General features: G+C 39.8%; 1 protein-coding gene across 4 annotated transcripts in view; it reads left to right on the top strand.

Moving 5' to 3' along the window:
- NCOA2 (nuclear receptor coactivator 2) overlaps positions 1 to 14,530 on the top strand; it is a 155,916-nt gene that overhangs the window by 92,404 nt on the left and 48,982 nt on the right. For 3 of the 4 annotated variants that reach the window (XM_075213628.1, XM_075213624.1, XM_075213627.1), the window contains one exon: positions 13,512 to 13,616. In XM_075213628.1, the coding sequence (XP_075069729.1) occupies positions 13,531 to 13,616 (86 nt within the window). In that variant the 5' untranslated portion in view covers positions 13,512 to 13,530. Of the gene's footprint in view, positions 1 to 6,810; positions 7,108 to 13,511; positions 13,617 to 14,530 lie in introns of those variants that run through there. The other variant, XM_075213625.1, reaches the window with a different exon arrangement.

The raw sequence follows: 14,530 nt of genomic DNA, 5'->3' as shown, positions 1-14,530 counted from the left end.
TCTGTTGCATATGTGGACCATACACATATTTTCTGTGCAATAAATTAACGCGGAACGAGTGCTCGTCAGCAGTGGCGCACGCAGGGGGGGGTTTCTGAGTCTCTAGAAACCCCCCCCCCCTGCGCTAACTAAGTGGCCACTGTCCTATACAGCAGCCGCGGTGCTGTCAAAGAAGCGTCCGCAGCGGTGCTGTAGTGTATACAGCACCGCCACGGACGCTTCTTAGACAGCGCCGCGGCGGTGCTGTAGTGTAGACAGCACCGCCGGGGACGCTTAGACAGCGCCGCGGCTGCTGTATAGGCCGGAGCTGCTGCACGGGCGCATGCACAGCAGCTCTCTCTCTGCTTGGTTTTTTTTTTTTGGGTCGGGGGGGAAACCCCCCTTCTCCGACAATCCTCCGTGCACCCCTGGTCAGGCTGTTCGTGCAGCTTTAATTCATTTTCATTATTTTTCTATCTACATTTAATAGGCCTTAAGAACATGCACTAATAGGTAAAAGTGACTCATAGGATCATTTAGCCTATCGCACAACAATGTTGGTCAGGGGGTTGTTGTCTTGTGTGAAATTGTGTAACGGGTGGTAATAGGGTAATGTAGTGAGGTTAAGAGGGTGGTTGAGGAATATTATAAGCTTGTCTGAAGATGTGGGTTTTCAGAGAACACTTGAAAGTTTGTAGACCAGAGGAGAGTCTTATTGTGTGAGGGAGAGAATTCCATAGAGTGGGTGCAGCCCAAAAAAAGTCCTGTAACCGGGAATGGGAGGATGTATTGAGGGTGGATGAGAGACGCAGATCTTGTGCAGAACGGAGTTGCCGAGTTGGGAGATAGAAGTGCCACTTTCTTTGCTTGAAAGACATCCTATCTGTCCTGCTGACACCACATTACTTTTATTGGCAAAAAGTAGTTTTAGTAAGATTGTAATTGGCTCCTGGGGTTGGCTGTGATTAAATTTCTTCACACGTCTTGTAAATTAAGTACTTTTATGTATGTCATCATTCTAAATTCATTTCATGTGCTGTAATTTTCTCTTTAGATTCCCTCTTTAAATTGCACACTGTAAATAAAGCTTTTATCATAACATTATTTCCTGTTTACTGCTCACTAAGATATATGTGCATAATGTATTATGGGCTTAGAATAAGCCTAATTTGCATTTATACATATGCTTTGATTGGAACTCTGATAAACATGTACCAGTGTGCGGCAGAATAAGGGCTCCTGTCTGCTGGTCCCTACGCTGCACCAGTAGCTGAGGGTCAGACTAAATCACTGTATGTAAACTCATTATTATGGTACTTGCCGATTGTTTAAAAGAACCGTCCTGCTTTGGTTTTTATCCTGCTGTGATAATTTATGGGGGTGTTAGGCACTGGCAGTATAGCCCTTTCTTAAGTGCTTTTGTTCGTGGTGGACACAGGGGTCAGAACCTATAATTACTCCCACTGGTCTGAGATCTGTGACTTGCACCAGACCATCAGGAGAAATCTACTATGATATAATAGCCAGCTTTGATTGTTGTGCAGTAGATATTCATTTCCTTAAACTTGACCTATTGGCTCAGTGAGGCTGATTTAAGATTTATGTCCAAGCCAGCTAATATGTTCTTTAACAGCTTTAGTTGAACTGCCAATAGACGTGCTGGTATAACGGGCCTTGTTTGGAGGATGCCCTGCAGAGATAAGGGATGGAATGTACGTTATTGGCAGATTAAGCGCACTCACTGATGCTTTGTGCTGGTGATTCTCTAATGTCTTAGTCATTATGAGAGAGATAATAAGTGGGAGTTATGAGACTGTCGTAGCATGTGTTACACTGTTTGTATAAAGCCAGTTGCTCAGAAAAATTATTGTAACGTGCCACAGACGGTACAGAGAGGCAAATATGTAAAAATAATTGCCCATAACAGATTTAGGAGCAGATTCTTAAAACGTGAGGTAAAGTCAATTGAAATACTGCAAAAAAAGAAAGAAAGAAATGGTTTGTACATTTTGTAATTCATGATCTGATTCACTCTTAGGTGTTAAATCTAAGCAGTGAGAATCTTATGCAGGGGTGGTAAAACAAAATCTATAGATGATAATGAAGATCATAAATAAACAACTGTTAGGGCGTGAATGTATGGAAGTGTGTGTGTACCATGTATAATGGTATTATTGTCCACCACACATAGACAATATTGTTAAGAAAAACACTTTTCCAGTGGTTTCATCCTCTTTTTGTTTGTGGTTTTATTTCCAAGGTAGCATCATAAATTTGCTTTATTCAGAGATGCACAAAACGTGTGCAAATTTCAGAGAGTAAGGCTGGGTACACACAGGAGCGTTTTCGTCCAATAATCGGCAAATGAGCCGACACACAACCGTTCGGTCGGAAGTCGGGTTAGTGTGTATAGTGACACGATGGTCGAAAGTCGTTCCAAAGTGTCGATTGTCTGCTCATTTGGTTGGTTGTACTGTTTAATATTTTCTGACCAATCACCGACCGATCATGTGGTGTGTATGCACTCATGCTCACGATTTCCATAGAGTTTACGGAGTTGGGCTCTTTTCAGCCGATGCTAGCAATGAATGTCCCGGTGAATAAATGTAGAGAGTGGTGTAGAAGAAATAATTAATTTGTTTGTTCTGAGACAGAATGTTTAGTTTCAGAGTCACAGAAGCTAACGAAATTCGTTAGGACATGTGGATGGCTATAACAAGGTGGTTTTAATCAGTGTGACAAGAATTAATATTGTGCTGTCATTCTCTGAAGACTAAGAGGACCTGATGAAGAGCACAGATCTGAAGGTAAATCTTGTGTAGTGTGTATGGGTGAATCGTCAGACCGATCGGACCTTTAGTCGTAGGTACAATCATTTGAAGAATTTTCCAACCGACGTGTGTTCTCCGTGTGTACTTAGCCTAATGTAAAGTTTGTGTTTAAGAAAAAAAAAATATTAGAGCTTGTTTTTCATTTCTCCTCCTTGAGAAAGTGCATATAATGTCTCCAACTATACAGTTACAATATAGGGTACTAGCTGAAGTACCTGGTGTTGCTCAGGTTTAAATCTTCAAGTTATTAAGTTATCAATGAGTTGGATGTAACTGTGAACATTTTAAAAAATAATTAGCATCTAAGATGTCATCCAAATCCATCCAGTGTAAGACCCAGAACAGGGTCCCTGTGTAAAAGTTCTGCCCAGCATACATCAATGGGAGGTCCGACTGGGACCTCATCCCCCTAGTATGTCTATTGGGATCCAGTGTTACCAATCTGAAGTTTTTTATCCAAATCCATCCAGTGGAAGGCTTGGAAAAGGCACCTGGGTCAGCGTTCTGCCTAACATACAGCAACGTGAGGTCTGACCGGGATCCTAACCCCTCTATAACCTGTCCAGGATTCAGGTGAACTGTTGGTTTCATCCCAATCAGTGCAGGGGTGTCCAAATCCATAACCGGACAAACAAACAGACCAATGAATTTTATATATAAGATGATCATCCTACAGTCTAGTCAGACAGACATAGGGTTAGATTTATCAAACCTACAAAAAATAGAAAGTGGGGGTGTTGTCCATTACAAGCAAATACTAGCTATCCTTTATCTAGTACATTGAGGGGTAAGATGAAATAGCTGGAGGACTGTGCATGCATTCAAAGGGGCTGGATAGATGAAGGAGGAACACATTGCAACCCCACCCCCTCCGCCGCCTCTGGTTATGCCGTGTGATCTCCGTAGCTCGCGTGACGCAGAAGTCAGCTACCCCCTGTTCTGATGATATCTATAGCAGCTGGCTGTGTGGGCACAGGTGAAGGCTCCGCAGGCCAGTGGTAGCCTGTGGGCCATCTGTTGCCCATCACTGATCTAGTACATTCTAGAAAATAGCTATAATCTGATCGGGTGCCATGAGCACAACCTCCTCTCTTCCTTTTTAAAACGTTTGATAAATCTACCCCCCAGAGTCTATATATTTTCAGATACCAAAGATAAAACCAGTTATATCACAGCCTATTTATGCCTCCCCTGTTTTTATGTTACTGTATTTGTGTCTCTCTCTCCACCCAACACGACCCTAGAACTTTAATCCAATCATATTTGACTGTAACTGCTCACATGGAAGTGTCATAAATATTTTGAGTGTTTCTGAACAGGAGCTTGGTTGTAAAAATGATGGTGTTAACCAAGTGGATAGCTTTAGTGGAAGTATGATATAACATCTTACTACTATTTACTGTATGAGAACAATAGTAAAAACAAACATGGCTCGATGTTACATGATGGTGTAGAATTCACTTTCTCTTTACTTCCCTTTTTCTTCTCTTAAGCAAATGACATTGTAAAACACCATCATTTTATAAATCATCTTCATTTGCTCATTTGGGTGTCGTGCTGAAGGCAGGAAGTGTTGAGCTGTTGGTGAGAATGTCAAACAGTGACTCAAACTCTGCTGCTGTTCACCAAAACCATAACCTTTCAGAACTTCCAAACCTTTGGGGGATAGGTAGGAGGCACTTATCACTGCTGGGGAGCAGGGCTGTCGCTGAATGCTGCAGATTGTGGACATTTTTCTATCTTTTTTTTGTTTGGTGTATTTTAGCCATTCTGTATTCAGTCTTAAGCTAGGTACATACTACAGAAGATTTTACCAATGACTGAAAGTCTCGATCAGCATGGCGATTCGTCTGTACACACTTTACACGGTTTACACCATTTACCTTCAGATCTGCGCACTTCATCTAACCATCTGCTGAAAAGATTGTGACTCTTTCCACACTCTGGAGAGGTTGTGAGTGCATGCACACTGCAGAATTGGCACAACATTGTTCCATCGTTTCTAGAGATTTTTAGCCTGTTTAGAAATTGAAATGAAATAAGATGTGCTTGGGTACAATAAAACATGATTGTGGGAGTGTACGCACTAATGCCATATCGGACCTAACTGTCGTTTTATTGTGTGATTGACATGATAATTGGGTGACAATCCTGTCGTGTATACTCAGCCTTAGGAGTTTGATTTTCAACCGAAAATGCCCAGCCATGTGCTTCAGCTTCTCTTAAGTATACCTGTCGCCCACACACAGTGGAGGCAGCTGGTTTGTGGGCTAGACTAATATTCATGAGAATAGATCTAGCCTTTCACTGGAAACTAGTGACGTGAGTCTCTTTTTATGCTTAAAACACTTTAATGTGAATAACAGCCTCCCTAAAATTTCTACAAAGAGTTTTTTTTTTCTTTTATTATAAATTGTTGTTAGTTATTTTGCTACTGTTAAAAGAATACAACTGTGTAACTGTTTATCCATAAGTTAATAATCATTAAATTCAATGTAGATAATATAGTGTGTGCATAATTCTGTGCAGTTTTTGTTTGTTACAGAATAAAGTCAGGTGTGCAATCTCTGTTCAGTAATCTCCTAATATACAGGTACTGTTATACATACTATGAGGTTTACCTCACAAAATAGACCAGTTGGCACTCATTTTAGCGAAATTGTATTTTCTGTAACGCGCATAGATGTCTAAACCATATATTTGTGAAGATTATAAAATACAACCAGGTGCAAGTTTATTAACTAAAGTTTTCTTCAGCCATCCATGTCACAGGCTGTCAATGCAGCTGTACTTTGGACTTTATCTCTAATGAATAATCCAGACCAGTCTGTTTAGAGGCCCCTCATAAGCTTCTGTTGCCATTAGAACTAAATAGCCTTTGATGTAACATGTTTTTTTTTTTTTTTCAATCTGTTCTAGCAAACACTGGTATTTTAAAAAGAAGATCCATAATTCCAATAATTCTACATTGAGATGGACAAGCTTTAGTATTAAGTCATTATACAGTTAATAGTGACCATTGTTGCAAATTGCCCTAATTCCTGGGACAGTCCCATATTTAAACCTGACACTGAAAATTGCCATATTTTTCTATACTGATCAACTGTATAGGATAATGGTTATAATAGTCTGTAGATAACGCAAATCTCGCCATGTAAGTTTATTGTCTTGCTTTGTGTGTTAATAATTAAGGGATGGCCTATATACAAGAACATGACAATTATGTTCCGTCAATATGTGCTGATAGGAACTGTTGTGCACCAAGATGTGACGAGAGTGCACTGTTTAGCTAGGTACACACTACAGGGTTTTCGTCCAATAATCGGTGGTCAAAAGTCTGCCCAAATGGACGATTATCGCCTCATTTGGTTGGTCGTACTGTTTAATATTTTCGTTCCAATCTCGTTTCCGCTGTGTAGTGTGTATAAACTTCTGACCGATCCACGACAGTGAGTACGAAATTAAAGTCATTGCTCACGACAACATGGCTGTAAAAAGTCGCTAACGGGACGTCCGCTCTTCCCTTTATCGTCCTAAACAAGGCTAGTGTGTATGCAGTCCATTAACCGAGCGATCGGAACATCGGTCGCATGTAAAATCGCTCGGCATAAAAAGTTGTGTACCCAGCTTTACATGTAGCTGCCGGGAACCAAAGTGTCCCTGGAAATAAGTTTTAAAGTGATTAGAATTATCTTCTGTGGTGCTGCAAATGTATTTCTATGTCTGTTTACCAGCACTGCGTGGGATATAAATGTGGTTATGGCTGATTTACACACGGTGCTGGTAAAAGTGACAACGTCAGCACGAAAGGGTTAATCACACTTCATGCTGCGACATAGCCGCGGACGCTCCGGTGATTGACAGCTGTGTGCCGTGGTGCAGCCCAGCTCTGCTCTCCGGCTCCCTGCACCGTCTGACGGGGTTAACCAGAGAACAAGCCATTGGAGGATTAGTTGCATAATCCGGAGTCACTGCTCGGGCTCCTCCCCAGTCAGAGGAAACAGTAAATAACACAAACTGGCTGCAGCCTCTTGGACCAAACTACAGCGAGTGATCTCTCTGCATAGTAAACAGAGGGGAAGCTGGAAGCCAATTGGGCGGCTGTCAGGGAGTGAGGGAAGGTGGAGCTGAGCCTTTGTGACATGGGAAGGAAGAGTCTCTCCAGCAGCAGCAGCTGATCACGTTGGGTTCACACGGCTTCCAGAGGAGGGATGAGGGCTGGATGTTGTTCTCAGGGAGATGATCCCCAGTACAGGGTTTGGCTGAGCGCGGTGCGGAGATCTGAACGTATCTGGAGGTAACTTGCAAACTTTTTTTTTTCTCCGCTCGCTGAGTAATCAGATCGCGTCCTAGTGGTTTACAGACATGGAGCCTCCGAGGCCGGGAGCCTGTGGGCTGCGCTGACCTTGTCATGATTTGCCCTTTGACCCCTTCTTCTGACTTTTTACATGTATATATTTTTTTAAAGATCCCAAATATCTCCATTCGGAGATCCCTGATCCCTGTTGTGATCTCTCCGCAGCTAGACCCAGGCGGGGTGTAATGATCCCTGGTCTGTTATAAATAGAATCAGGTGTTTTATGTTGGGAATCAGGGGTAACATGGGGGGTTTTGTCCCTGCACCTACCCCTCTGTGCCCCCCAGCACTGGCGTTGGACTTTGGGAACCACCACTACGTCTGTAAACACATGTCCATGCACTTGTGCTTTGCATATCAATAGAAGAATTCATTGGAAGAACAATAAAAGGCTGATCTGGCTGAGAGTGAGAGTTTTACTGTGTAAAACAACATAACTTCTGTTTATCTGCTGGGTTTTGTCTCTTTAAAGCAACACCATTGGGGAATGATCCAAGTACATAAACATATGTGCCACAACTTTTTTTTTTTTTTTTTTATGAACAATCCGATTACCCAGAAACTGGTATGCATGTAATATCCAATAGGGGTCATTCTTGTTACCTTAGCAACAGGGGGGGGTATTAATGTCTGCTTGTTTCAAGTGTTCCACATCCATTCCATAGTATTGTCACTATCTGTGTACAGTAGATACATATACAAATGTGGTGTGTATACACATACAGCAGAGGAAGCTGCATTCCTGACTTAATGTCGGTTGTGGTTCTCCTGACAACTATTGAGGTGGAGTTCAGTTAAGCAGATACTCAGCTGGTTTCCCTTTGTAAAACCAGCATAACCAGTTTGTCCCCTCCTCCATTAATAATGACATAGTTTAATGATTATCTTCTTGTTATGACCTTCCCATAGTAATTCCAGTAATGGAATGTAAGATTTCTACTGAGTGGATGGTGTGTTGTGGGATGTATTCAGTTTTAGACACCTCTCAGGTAGAAATGACCTAGAAAGGTGTTTGTACGTGATATAGATGTGTGTGTGTGTGTGTGTGTGTGTGTGTGTGTATATATATATATATATATATATATATATATATATGTGTGTATATATATATATATATATATATATGTATATATATATATATATATATATGTATATGTATATATATATATGTGTATATATATATATATATATATATGTGTATATATAGTGTGTGTATGTATATATATATATATATATATATATATATATATATATATATATATATATATATAATCACGTTTATACATTAAATATAGGGGTGCCTATGAAGCTCCTAAATTGTAGTATCTGACAAGTATTATTCTACAAATAAAATGGTCTAAATTAAGTATGTATGTGCATGCAAACTAATGACCGATATTACACTGTGCCGTTTAATATTTTATGTAGTATGCAATATTGTGTGTATTTGTAATAACTTATTTTATTTTTTTAATTGCATATGTTGGATCTTAAATGGGAAGATCTTGCATGCTCCAATTCTCAAGAAATGTGCTAAATTGTTCTCTTCATGCACTTGGAATATATCTGCTGTGCTTCTGAATTTCAGTACTCTGTTAGCATCAGATACTTTCTGCTGACTATGCAGTGACCTCTATATAACCCCCTTATCATACTCTGATTCCATTGCTTTTTTTCTGTTATTAACTTAAAGTTTCAAGGCACTGATATTAAAACCAGCGTGGAGTAAATTAACTATATTAATGGGGAACAGCATTTGGCAGTTGTTCCGTGTCACACATTGCCATCTTTTTACTTTGCAGTATAGGAATAGGATGATACGTTTGTGAGATCAAGTTGTGTGGTTCACTTGTCAGCTGTATTGTGGAGTCATGACAAGACAGTTGCTGGCTATAACTGAGTAGAAGGCAGGAGAGGCCATTGTAACTTGACAAACAATTGGCCCACACTTCAAACATTGTTTCACACATGTAAGCGGAGACGAAGAGAGCATCATTTTAATTGTCTTGTTCTGATTCACACGTTTTTACTTTTTACAACTTTATCGGTGTATAAAACAACTTTATTGTGAACAAACAAATATCGACTTCAATAAATACTATCTTGCAGTTTCTGTCCGTTTATATAGAGGTAAATAAAGTTTAAATAAAAGTGTTAATGAGATACCAACATATATATCTTATAGTTATTCACATATTACTGATAAAAAAAAAGTTGCATTTTTGGAAATTGCTCTTTGTTATTGTTGTGTGACCATCATATTAATTTGTGTGATAATTAAAATTTTTGAGAAACCATGTAGTAATTTATCCCCTCACCTTACTTTTCCTCTTGTTTTCCTTATTCCAGCTCTCTAATGCTGATTAACCACTGGCATTGCGTCGCTAGTTATACCGCATGTCATGATCACCTTTCTCATTATCGGTGTTTAACCTGCGCTTGTGATTGCTAGGGGGGGGGTCAGTGTAGAACACACCATTGACCGTAATTTGTCCACTTGTCAACACAAGTAAATGGAGCAAGCAGCGTGGAAAAGACGGCAGCAAATACTAGTGGGTATTCCCATGCCTGTTTTTACATGCTTTCTCTAGTATTAAAAACTAGTAAGAGCATGTACTTTACCACCTGTGGATAATTGACCATATTAAAATAACTTCTACTTGGTATGCTTGTTATTTTCCCTTTCGCCTCCCTCTAACCTTCATCCTATTTATGTTCTTTCTTTGTGTTCCTATCTTACTTTGTTTGCCCTCTTGATTATGGTTGTACAACATGAATTTCAATTAAGTTTAATGAGTTAAAAATTATTTTAGTCCATCAATTTTCAAGTTTTCTTCATAAGACACATTCTCGTTGACAGTTGTTAAAAGCATTTATCATCATTCTAAGCAAATTTAAAAGTGTTTATAGTGGTTTTAGCACATGATGGTTGTATCATGGAAGTATAGTGTTCTCCCTATAACATTTTGCAAGCCGGGGGGCATTTAGAAGTAGCCGGGTGGTGGCAGTTATAATACTTTGCAATAATGAAAACTGCCAGGACTGGTCAGACTGGTGGTCTAACACACACTGCTGGCTGTAGTGCTCACATAGTGCCTGTTCTAATGGTGTGTTCCACTATAATAGGATTCTGTTGGGCTCCAAGCACCGGGTGGCAAGTAAAAACAGTCGGGTAGAGCACCCGGGAGAACACTGAGAGTGTCTTGTTGTATATTCAGTTGGTCCATCATTTTGCTAAACTTGACAAGAATATTGTAAAAGCAAAATCTATTGATCACTGTTTTACATAGTTTTCATGCTGTGGAAATGATCCTCTAAATGAACTGCAGGGTAATGCAGGTAGATTTAAACCCCCCTGTTGTTACACACCCATATTTCAGTTTATTTTTCTGCGTCTACACCACTTTGAAAATCTTTGCTTTATGTCTTTAAGGAAGAACCAATGGCAATAAAAAGTTGATTTGTTGTAGAGTAATCTGCACTGTTACTTTTCTTTGCAAATTGAGCTGTTTACACAGAAGTCCCTCACTACCCACTGCATATATTTTCCTTGGCTTCCATACCACATCCAGAGTCACTGACTTAAATCAAATACAGTGCTGTATTAGAAGCAGTGCATGATACAGCAGATGTTTCCTTCCCTCCTTTACTTATCGGTAGATCACATCATTACAACAGCCAAATATAGTAATCAGGTAAAAGCATTTTTGTTATCAAATAAATGTTTTCGTGTAGTGGGATCTTCATGACTGCTGTCACTCAACAAAGGCATACATTGCAAACCACAAGTGTGTGTTGATTTCAGTGCCTTTTTTCTTTTCAATTTTCTTCATAATGTTCACATAATCAGGAGAGGCTGAGATTGTAATACTAATATAATGGTGATCCGGGTGGCTCACCTGCCAGTTGGATGGGGCACAAGGCAACAAAATCATTCTCCAGTGTCAAAACACTTACGTCGCCGTATTAGACAGATCTAGCACTTCCGTCCTCTGACCGAGCGTTTGGATCATAGAGGATCCTGTAAGTGTGGTTGAAGCACCTAGTGTAAATGTCACTAACCCACACACACTGGCAGATGGGCAGACTGTAAGCTCTCACACGAACAGGGCCCTCCCTACCATTTGTTCTCCTGTCTACCTTGTATGTCCCTGGTTTCTCTGCTGTCCAGCACTGCAGAGCACTATGGCCCCTCACAAATATACTATAATAAGCATTATAAATTGTTGTTGGCTGCTGACCAGATTTTTAGTTGTGTATGAAAATGATCTGATATTGGCTGTGATAATTCTCGGACATGTCAATGTGTTTGGTCTGACACTGCTCTATCAGTCCCTATATAGCTACAGGTGCCACCAGCAGTCTGTAAAAAAAATATGAATTGATCACTTTCAGTGATCAATACATATTTTATACATCTATTATAACTAGGAGACTCGTACAACGGGTTATCTAATATATATAAGCCTAGCGGCGTGTGTTAGTGTGTGTGTGGAAAAAACTATTTTCTCAGAAAGGGCTCATCCAATTGACCTGAAATTTGGTATACTGACATTATTTGACAAAAAAATTATAATAGTGAAGTCAGTTAACTTCCATCATCCCCCCTTCACCCCCCCCCCCCCCCCCCCCCGTGGGAAGGGTAGTAAAGGCTAAATTTACCAGTTGAGGGCTCAAACTCGACCGTGTGGGTATTTATTTACCAGAGCCTGTGTTTGGTCATGGACAATTGTATGTCGCATTTTCACGAGTAGCAGTGATGTGAAAGTGCAGGTTATGAATACTGCCCTTCAAGGGAGACTGATTGAGCACAGCGATAAGGTGTTTAGCAGAAACGTTGTGTATCGAGAGGTTTTAGAACAGTAAGATGATGGAGATTAAGGATGTGGCGATGAAAATGAAGGATGAGGTGATGGAGAAGAATGATGAGGTGGTGACATGTGGACAAAACCACGTTAAAAAAGGGCGCTTACTTCGGGAAGTAACGCTCTTCCCCTGAGGAGGCCTGGCCTAGCCCCAAATGCATGACGAATCTTTTTAACACCTTAAGTAGCTTGATTTGACTAGAATGCATGAGTATCATGCACGGGTTAACTTGTAGAATATGTTTGTCTTATTTGGTTTAGCTCCGTCTTTAAATAAAAGCCCAAGTCATGTAAGTTTTAACTGGCATTTTCAACCTATATTATGGTTCTTTTTAAACATTCTTTTAATTCGGCCCACCAAGCAGAATATAGACACATGGTGTGCTGTTTCAAAATGTATGTTTTATCCATGTCATCTATTCATGAATTTGTCTTCACCCTACATCGCACACAAGTAACAAACATTGTCTGTGTGATCCTGGCCACCACGCACGTTTGTTGTGCTACTTGGGTAATATATCCCATATATATCCCATTGTTTGCCTATTGGGTTGAATGACTGGATATTACCATGTGTTTCCAGCATTAAAGGAAATGTATGTCTGTTTATAATTCATTTATTTAAACTTGACTGTTCACAGCGGAATTTCTCTGTATTTTTGCATTGATTAACACAATTGGGAGCAGGCAAACTCTTTACTCAGTCTAGCGAAAGAATATTGTCGTTTATCATAGTCTGATAACGCTAACAATGTTTCATTGAAGTCTCTCTATTTCAGAAAGTAACATCTCAAACATGTATGTGCCCGAAATTTAGTCCATAAATGAGCGTCCCAAAATAAACTCTTAAGCTGTCCAATCATTGTGATCCCGGTGCTCAGAGAGATGAGCGATAAAATGACAGTACAATTTGTCCACACACGTGAGAGAGCATGTTGGCTGAGAACCAGCTGTTTGTATAAAGTAGGAAGCGTTGACCACTGTAACGGACCTCAATGCATTCAGGAGAGATCCATTGTCTAATTGCTTTTACCAGCACTCCTTATTGATCTCGTTTGCAGTTGTCTTGGGGGTACACTAGGTGATATTGCTGCATATAATGTCCACCATTAATACTACAGTCTCCTAACGCTTTTCATCCATCAGATTGACCATTTATTTCAGATATTGTGCACATAGAATTTTTACAAACTATAATGACCTGTTTTTCTTTTTCTAATCTATAGAACACTCTGCTGTGTTCATTTACTTCTCTGTATTGATAGAGCAGAGGAACACAAATGTAATAAACAACAAAACATTGTGTGTGTGCGATGTTTTAAGTTTTGGGTACATAGGTACTTTTTTTCTTTGTGAAATATTTGATAAGAAATGTATAATTGCCTTTAAAGTTGATACTGTTTTTCTCACCAGACACATGTACATTAGACATGCAGGTTGCATTTGCTGATTCTTGTACCTTTTTTTTTTTTACCCTAGTTGCTGATATGTTTTCAAGATGAGTGGAATCGGAGAAAATCCCTCGGACCCTTCCAGGGCAGAGCAACGGAAGAGGAAAGAGAGCCCCGATCAGCTTGGCCCCAGGTAATTGTAGTAGTATTGCTGCTGTTCATTCACTTGGGCATGATCATTCAGCCAAACATTGCTGAGCCACAGTCCTCAAAGCCGGAGTCATGGTGGAGGTTACTAGGGCAGTTCACCTGCAGAATTTCATGTTTGACGTCTCCACTCAGCAGTGACCATAGTATGCAAATTAATATCATTAATTAGCATTTAATATCTGTTTATATATTGAAAGTGAAGAGCACAACATGAATGTGCAGGATGTAAATTTAATATTTTAATGCATAAATAAGGTTCACAAACAAGTTATTGTGCACATTAGCTTCTATAGTGTACTATGTTTACAATCGGGAACTAACCGAGTAATAAAACAAGGCTAGGTGCTACATATTGACCAGACAGACCGCAGTGGGGAAACGGTGCCTATCGAGGAAAATCACTAATTCCTACATTCCACCTACGCAGTGATCCGGGGGGGCCGGTTTGGAGGTATAGAATATAAATAATAACAGTAACAGACATTCTCTATTGAAAGGTGTAAAAGAAATTTCTTTATCAAGGTAAGTTATCGGTAAAGGTCCCATCAGGGTCTGAGACGTTGGAATAAAGGTCTTTCTGTTTCATCTCTACAGTACTCCACCCATTTTAAATTACAGATAGATATATCAGTATATATAGATAGATAGATATATATATATCACACTGTTTTTGTAAATATTGTAAAAGTAGCAGTATTAGAATGGTTATTGTTTATATTAGCAAGCTGAAAATAGGACACGGCTGAGTGTGAGGTGGAGTTGTGCACTAGGCCATGTTATACACACGCATACATACATTTGATGCAGCTATGGGAGGGGGGGGACAAGCCCTCTGACTAACACAATCTTGTGACTGTCTTTGTGTGATTCAGATACATATTTTGTTTGGGATTGAAG

The sequence above is a fragment of the Mixophyes fleayi genome, chromosome 5, assembly GCF_038048845.1.
Source record: "Mixophyes fleayi isolate aMixFle1 chromosome 5, aMixFle1.hap1, whole genome shotgun sequence".
Classification (NCBI taxonomy): Eukaryota; Metazoa; Chordata; class Amphibia; order Anura; family Limnodynastidae; genus Mixophyes; species Mixophyes fleayi.
This window is presented reverse-complemented; position numbering and strand designations above follow the sequence as displayed.